Here is an 8,730-nt window from a genome sequence, read left to right as displayed (position 1 = left end):
AGGTTAGGGTTTCTCGATCTTCTCCAACCTCAATTTTTCGATCCTGATTTACAGTGAAGCATCTTCTTTCTTCCCTGAGTGTGTATTATCAATCTGTTGTTGCAGAGGTATTGATTCAATCTTTGTTCTTCGCATCAAGATTTACTTTCTTGATTTCTTTCTTGAATTTTTTTACTTCGATATACTTTCTGGTAATCCTTCTTCATTATCTTCTTGAAGAATTCTTTTAATTCAACAATGAATTCAAGTTTTCACTACTTCAATCATGGAAAATCCAACAACAACAGCTTCTTTCTCTAAAATTCCACTAAATCAACTCACTGACTTTGTTCATCTTAAACTTAAGGAGGACAATTTCATAACTTGGAAGAATTTGATGAATCCGGTAATTCAAAAGTATAAACTCAGGAGATATCTAGATGGATCTCATCCTTGTCCTCCTCAGTTCACATCTCCACGTAATGAAGCTAATGGTGTTGAAAATACTCTTTACCTCGAATGGATTGATGAAGATTCAACCATCATCATGTGGATAAACTCAACAATTTCAGATGTTGTAATAGCTTACTTTTCCAGATCTACAACTTCTCATCCCAGTATGAAGAAAGGTTTCTCGAGCTTCATCCACTCATTCAATTCAATTATGCACCAAATTCTTGTCATTGTCTCAAGGTGATAAATCTATCCCTGCTTTAGTTAATGAAATCAAGTCATTGTCTGATCAATTAGCAGCAGCTGGTGAGGTAATTTATGATAAAGAGTTAGTAGTTGTTACTCTAAAGGCTTTGAATTCAGATTACATTCCTTTTTCCACTGCTATGCGACATAGAAATCCACCGGTTACATGTATTGAATTACACAATAATCTGTTAAGTGAAGAAACATTTATTAGTGAGAGACACAAAACTACACATGATACTTCAGATACAAAAGCTTTTGTTGCTCATAATGGAAATTACAAAAGTGGGAATTATAGAGGTGGATCTTCTTATAGAGGAAGAGGTTTTCATGGAAATTGATATCAAAATCCTTCAATTTTTGGCAGAAATACTTCAGGAAGAGGTTACTCAAAATTACCTGAGCAGGAACCATGTCAAATCTGCAAAGAAGATGGTCACATTGCACCAAATTGTACTCACAGGTTAAATTTTTCTTACAAAGGAAGATCTCCTCTAGCTAATCTGAGTGTTATGCTAGCAGCAACAAATATATTTGATGCAGAAGAGTGGATTGCAGATAGTGGATCAAATAATCATATTACATCTTTTACTACTCAGCTACATGATATTACTTCTTATGATGGTGTTGAAGAGATTCAAACAGCTAATGGAGCAGGTATGTCCATTTCTTGAAAAGGAAACTCTACTAGACTTGCTAATGATCATTCATTCATTCTTAAAGATTTCTTAGTTGTTCCACAATCATCTCATAATCTTTTGTCAATTCATAAGTTTACTACTGATAACAACTGCTCTTTAACTCTTGATTCTGATGGATTTGCGGTGAAGGACCTAACTTCTGGGAAGACTCTCTTCCAAGAACCACATAAAAATTGTCTCTATCCAATTTCTTTCAACACACAACCTCATGCTTTCACATTATTACCATTGATCATGCTCTCCTTCACAGAAGATTTGGACATCCCTAATTTCAGACACTTCAAAGACTTTGTAGTAAACTCAAATTGTCTAATGTTTCAAATAAACCATTCTTCTGTAATGACTGCAAAATTTGCAGGTCTCAAAAATTACCTTTCCAATTATCTTGTAATGAGTCTAGTAGACCTCTTGAATTGTTGCATATGGATTTATGGGGTCCTTGTCAAACTACCTCTACTTCTGGTACTTTGTACTATGAAAATGTTGTAGATGATTTTACAAAATATTGTTGGGTTCTGCCATTATCATCTAAATCTGATTTCAAACACTCTTTTGTATCTTTTGTTGCTAAAATTGAAAATATGTTCTCTGTTTCTGTTGTACCATAAGAACTGATAGTGATGGGGAATTTCTCAACAAATTTCTTCACCAATTTTTCTCTGCAAAAGGCATAACTCATGAAATATCCTGTCCCAATACACCTGAGAAAAATGATGTTGCTGAGATCAATCATAAACATCCCATTGGTGTCACTAGTACTCTTTTATATCAATCTGTTTTACCTGTCTCTTTTTGGGTTGAAGCACTTCAAACAACCAATTATCTCATTAATAGATTACCCACTAGAGCCATTAATTTTCAAACTCCATATGAAATGCTCTTCAAAAGACCTCCTAATTACAATTTTTTAAAAGTATTTGGATGTGCTTGCTTTCTTTGGCTCAAGCCTTATACAACTAGCAAACTTGAACCCATAAGCAAACAATGTATCTTTATTGGGTACAGTCTGAGTCACAAAGGTTATAGATGCTTTGATCAATTTCAATGATGAATACACTGTCGTTAGGCTGAACTCGATGGAAGTGGTTAGATACGAAGGAGAATGAAAGATGAAGATGTTGTTAATGGATAAAATGAAGGAACGATGATGGCAGTTGGTGAACCCGAGTCTGCCATGGAAGCCGAGATCGATGGAGTTTGGCAGTGGTTATATAAGATAGAAGTCGAGCTGCTGGTCAGTTAGTGAATCGAGCAGATGGAATTCAAGTAAGAAGAAAATCTCATAAACTTTTAGCTTTCACGGAGGGCCTGGTATAAGTGAGTTTCTGCGGAAAAGAAACAAAATCCAGGGAAGAAAAATACTCACTGATAGATGAGTATCCGAGGGTTACTGACTGAGAAAGTGAAACTCAGGTGAATTATATTTTCACGGATAGTCGAGAGTCCGTGAGTATGACGACATAAACTACAGAATCCAGGGAGAAAATATTCTCTCGGAGGGATATCTAGACGAGATTCTAACGGAGGAAAAATCAAAACCCAGGGAAAATTTATTTTTCACGGAAAGAAGAGTATCCGCGGTATTGGTCAGTCGAAAGAAGCTGACAACTGAAAGAGAAGACTAGCTTGTTAGTTTGCTGGAACTGACAAGCTTAGCGAAGGTAGATGGGATGGGTTTTACTGTTCATATCCGAGCCCATAAAGACTGTTTGGCCGTAGCTTGTGTATTCACACGAGTTTTACAAGATTTTGGTGTTGTTTTGTCAAGTCTTTGCAGCTATTTCACTAGGATTTAACGCATGACACTTCCACAATTTGGACACCTATATAAGAGATATTTCTATCATTAGTCTTTTAATCTTTCATTTTCTTATATGTTTAACATGGGTGTTTCTACATCCATGAGTAGCTAAACCCATAATTGATTGGGGATGAATTCTAAGTTCTAGACATGATTTGAGTTATCATATGAATCTATTTTGAAGTTCTTCACATGATTATTGATTGTTTATACTAATTAGAACATTTATGATTGATTGATAGATTGTTTAGGTGGCCAACTGAATTAATTTGTTGATTGAATCAAATGCTAGTATTGAGTTAAGAGATAAGTAATAGTCAAATAATTCATACAAAAGTAGAGACCACAAGACCTTGCAATGGGATTCTATATAGCGATTGTGTGTATAAACAACACTAGAAAGTGGACCTTGAGATAAGAGTCTAACTACTAGGATCAATCTATAATTCACAAAAGATAAAGCATTCGGAGAAATTACACCTTGAGTGAGCTACTACTAGGTGGTTTAGACGAATAGAATCTGGTATTGGAGAGCTTCCATATTCAGTGATTTGAGGAATTTAGGGGATAGCACTGAGCTAGCTGTTATTCCACGATTGGTAATAATATGTGATTAATTGTATCAATGGATAAATATAATAGCTTGATGATAGTTTAGTAACGAAGAAGGATTCCCTGATCATATTTCTCTTCATTGCTTGCAAACTTTATTATTTTCAATTGCTTTGTTACTTACTTTGTTCTAAAATCTAAAACAGACCCCCATTGTGACACTTTTTGACTATTAAAACTCCATGCTCTTCGTGGGAACGAATCTTATTTTCTACTATATTATTCATTAGTAAAGTAGAATATAAGTGAATTAATTTATGCACCTACGACACGCATCAAATTTTGGCGCCGCTGCCAGGGAGCAGTTGGTAGCTTTAGTTGTTATTTTTTTTTAATAATTATTTTTGTTTTTAGTTTTAATTTTAGTTTTTGATTTAGCTTTTGAGAATTTTGTTTCAGGTACTTAATCTCTGGCCTCAAAGGATTGGAATTACCCGAGGTGTGGAATTCAAACTCGCAAGGGAATGGTACTACAGGCACGTCCAAAGTTGCAACAAGAACCCTCTACATAAGATATGGTTAATACAGACGACGAGAGAGATCCTCCACCTCCGGAGAGGAAGTTAGGAGAGTTGACATCTCCATGCTTAGATTGGAAACCACTGTGCATTACAATCACTAACCCAGTGGATCTGAAGTCGAATCTACTTCATCATCTACCAAAGTTCAAGGTACATCCAGGTGAAAATCCAAATCGACACCTTCAACATTTCTAGAACACAATGACAAGTATGAGGCATGCAATCGCAGATAGAGATATGGCCATGCTACAAGCCTTCCCGTTCTCATTGACATACTTAGCAGAAGAATGGTTGTATTGTCTTCCTCCAGGGAGTGTTACAACATGGACTGAGATGAAAAAGCTATTTCTAGAGAAATATTTTCCTGCTTCCAAAGCGACATCCGTTCGTAAGGAGATTAATGGCATTCTACAGATGTCTGGGGAGTCTCTATATGAATATTGGGAGAGGTGTAAGAGGTTGTTGGTAAGCTTCCCACACCATAATATATCCTCAATACTTATCAGTGAATACTTCTACTTCCAGAACAGAGGAATTTGATTGATGCAGCTGCCGGTGGTTCACTTACTGAGAAGACAATATCGCAGGAAACCATTTTGATTAAGAGTATGGCTGCCAATGCTCAACAATTCTACACCAGAAACAACTCTAATGCCAGAAGAGTTAGCGCAATGGGTGAGTCTGCACAGTCAGAGCAACAAATGAACAACATACAGAAGGTAGTACAACGAATGGAAGTAGTGATTATTCCTACTTGTGAAGAAGAGTCTGAATAGGTAAATGCCGTGTTACCTAATCTGATGCCAAGGTATGATACCTACTCTAATACTTATAATCCAGGTTGGAAAGATCACCCAAATTTCAGTTATGCAAATCAGCAAGCTGCAGCTTCTAATCCTTATGGGCGACAAAGTGGTTTTCAACAACCACAATTCCAACCGCAACCACAACCTAAACCTCAACAACAGAACCAAACGGTTGTTGAACTTTGATTGCACCTAGTTTGTTTATTCTTGAGAATCTTCTCTTCTGATATAAGATTCACTCAAACTAGATCGAAGTGTCGACGGGATCTTTAGAACTGTTTGTAGATCTAAAGACGTCTTGTGATAATCCATTGTTAATAGACTCCGTTTCGTGCGTGATTGATCACAAGATATTCAAATTGTGGTGTGCAGGTGTTTATTGAAGATCAAAGAAGATTTGAAGACAAAGAAGATTTGTTATTGGTTTCATATCTTTGGTGTGCACAAAACTTGATCGGCTGGGATACAACTATAATCGGTTTATCCTTGATATATTTGATTGCTTAGTTGCGTAGATCAACATCACTATATAGTATCTTGGTAGATTCTATATTTGATTGCAAAATCTAAACTATGCTACTTTGGTAGTTGTTGGATAGATAGATCTAAACCCGAAAAAGGAGTTTATTGGATTAAACAGAAGAGCCTTTGTCTAACTCATATCACTGAGATTGAATAGAGTTGTTACCGAACAAATTTGTTGTTCCTTTACTGTTTGGAATATGAACCAAAGGAATTGTTCCAGTGCGTGCACTTATCGAATGTCGGAAGCGCAGGGACACTGAAGAAACTAGGTGAAATATAGGTTTAGTTGCTTCGTCCCAACTATATGAAGTTGGTTTGATTTTGTATAGCAGCTTAATTCTGAGAGTATTCAATTCTGGACTAGGTTCCGGGGTTTTTCCTGCATTTGCGGTTTCCTCGTTAACAAAATCTTGTTGTGTCGTTTACTTTTGTTTTTCGCAATTATAATTGTTGTTATTATAATTTAAAGTAAATTACAAAAACGTTAACTCTGTATTACTTGATAGTGATCCTATAGAGTTTGGTTAAGTTCGAACCTATTATCAAGTAATCACACTTTGATTGTTGTATTGTCTCGATCTCGTATCCATAAACGATCACACAAAGTGTGAATACCGATTCGTTGTATTGTCTCGACTTAGTTCATAGACAATCACTTTCGGCAAGAGGACTTATAGGTGGAAAAGTTTAATATTGTGGTATATTTGGGTACCCTCGTCTTTTCATGGCTGATCCTCAGCTGGATTCCATGGATTAGTAATAGATGACCATTTTATCTCATTACTCTGTTCCATGAATTCTCAGTTGAATCTATGGATTAGTAATAGATACTCAATTAATTTTATTGCTCTTTTTCATTACTGATTCTCAGCTGAATTTCATGGATTAGTAATAAATATTCATTATCGGGCATCTGTGACACTACCGAGTAATCCCCGAGAAAATGGTGCGAGTGTGCTCAGCAAATAATGCACAAACGAGCACCCGAACGCACGATCGAGTATTCGAAAATATGGACAAACGAGGAAACCTGTGAAAAATTGGGAGGAAAATAATATCAATAAAATAATAAAGAGGCGCCTAACGGGGCCGGGCCCACCGGCCGGCCGGTCATGCCGTCGTGGCCGGTCCGGCACCTCTTTAAATTATTTTGTTATTTTTCCCTCATCTCATGAAGACTCCTTCATTTGAGCAAAGTCCCTCGTTTGAGCAATAATCTTAGTTTCTCCATACTTTCCATCAAAAGATGAAAAAATAGTAAAAAATATGAAAGGTGTCATTGGACCGGGCCACCTAGCCGGCCTCCATCATTTGAGCGAAAACCTTAGTTTTTCAATATTTTCTCAAAAATTGCTCAAGCCATGAGAAAGAAAAAAAGTCAAATGGTCACATGACCGACTAGGCTTCTTACGTCAAAAATTAAAATATTATTATTTTAATATTCTCAAAATATTGGTCGCACGAGCAAAGTTCTACTTGCTCATTTGAGCAAAATCGAGAGTCTCAGTCAAGATCAAACTATTATGAAAATCCAAAATATTGCTCAAACGCGCACCAGAAAATACCAAAACTCTCAAGGAATGAGACGCGGGTAGTATGGTGACACAGGCGGGTCCCACGACCACCAAGGGCCGGTCCCATGACCCCTTGGTCGGTCCCTCATCTCTCCATAACTAGGTTTTATTACCTAATACGAGCACTATTTTAATAAATGATTAAACCATCATTTGATCTTCCTTTCACCAACTGGTCAACAAAGGACTTTGGTGCATGCTCACTCGATCGCCTGGGCGCTACATGGTCATCCATCATCCCATGTAGCCGGTCCTTCCTTCACTGACTTATTTTCAGTAAACCATCAATTGATCAAAATTAGGGTTTTGAACGTATGCTCTGCAAATCATAGTTCTGAGCAAGTTCAAACACTAATAATTTTATGTTGATCTAGCAATCAACATATGGATTAATTATCTAAAATATTTGTTCCAGCTACCAATATTTTAATTAATATTTTATTTGGTCACACTACCAATAATTCATCAAATGAGCAATATTTGCTCAGATGCTCGGATATTGATTCAACTATCAATATTTAGTAATTCATCGAATGAGTAATATTTGCTCAGATGCTCGAATGTTGATTCAACTATCAATATTCAGTAATTTCTTGAATATTGATTCAACTATCAATATTCAGTAATTCATCGAATGAGCAATATTTGCTCAGATGCTCGAATATTGATTCAACTATCAATATTCAGTAATTCATCGAATGAGCAATATTTGCTCAGATGTTGATTCAACTGTCAATATTTAGTAATTGCTCGAATATTGATTCAACTATCAATATTCATTAATTCATCGAATGAGCAATATTTGCTCAGATGCTCGAATATTGATTCAACTATCAATATTCAGTAATTCATCGAATGAGTAATGTTTTCCCGGATGCTCTAATATTGATTCAACTATCAATATTACTATTCATCAAATGAACAATATTTGCTCAGATGATTGGATATTGATTCAACTATCAATATTCGGTAATTCATCAAACGAGCAATATTTGCTCAGACGAGCGATATTTTCTCAGACTATCAATATTCATTATGTTGATCCGATTATCAACATCATTTATTCGAGAACTATACGTCCCAGCAGACATATTCAATCCATGAATCCTAGAGCATTCAACAATCATGCTCGACTGAACAATACTTAGACTCATCGTCTAATCAAGTCAACGACTGACTGATCAAATATACGTCTGCCTTGCAGACTCCGGGTTCGCGAGACATCAATCACGTCACATGGGGGATATTAATTAGGGTTTTGGTCTGGCATCCTACGACATGTGTGTTCATACACGATGAGAAATGTGAGTAAGTCGTGCAAGCAGTTAAGGGAGTTATCAAAGTAGTGGGTGGACAATCAACCAAGTCTCCGCACGACCTGGAACTGGTTAAATCACGATTTCCCACTTTCCCCCTCTTTCACTCGAGCAACCGTCGCACTTACTGAGGATCAATGTGTATACATTCTTGCAATATAAATAAGTTTCTGAATTCACGATTGAGAACAACATT

The 8,730-nt window shown here is 36.4% G+C and overlaps 1 protein-coding gene across 1 annotated transcript; it reads left to right on the top strand.

Annotated features, from left to right (window-relative positions):
• Nucleotides 1–265: 265 nt before the first annotated feature.
• On the top strand, nt 266–1,987 carry LOC113360439. Its single transcript, XM_026603948.1, has 5 exons — nt 266–608; nt 673–1,002; nt 1,162–1,335; nt 1,402–1,737; nt 1,869–1,987. The coding sequence occupies exons 1-5, from the start codon at nt 266–268 to the stop codon at nt 1,985–1,987; spliced, it is 1,302 nt and encodes a 433-aa protein (XP_026459733.1).
• Nucleotides 1,988–8,730: the final 6,743 nt, after the last annotated feature.

The sequence above is a fragment of the Papaver somniferum genome, chromosome 3, assembly GCF_003573695.1.
Source record: "Papaver somniferum cultivar HN1 chromosome 3, ASM357369v1, whole genome shotgun sequence".
In the NCBI taxonomy this organism is placed as follows: Eukaryota; Viridiplantae; Streptophyta; class Magnoliopsida; order Ranunculales; family Papaveraceae; genus Papaver; species Papaver somniferum.
Note: the sequence above shows the minus strand (reverse complement) of the source record. Positions and strands in the feature narration are given on the sequence as shown.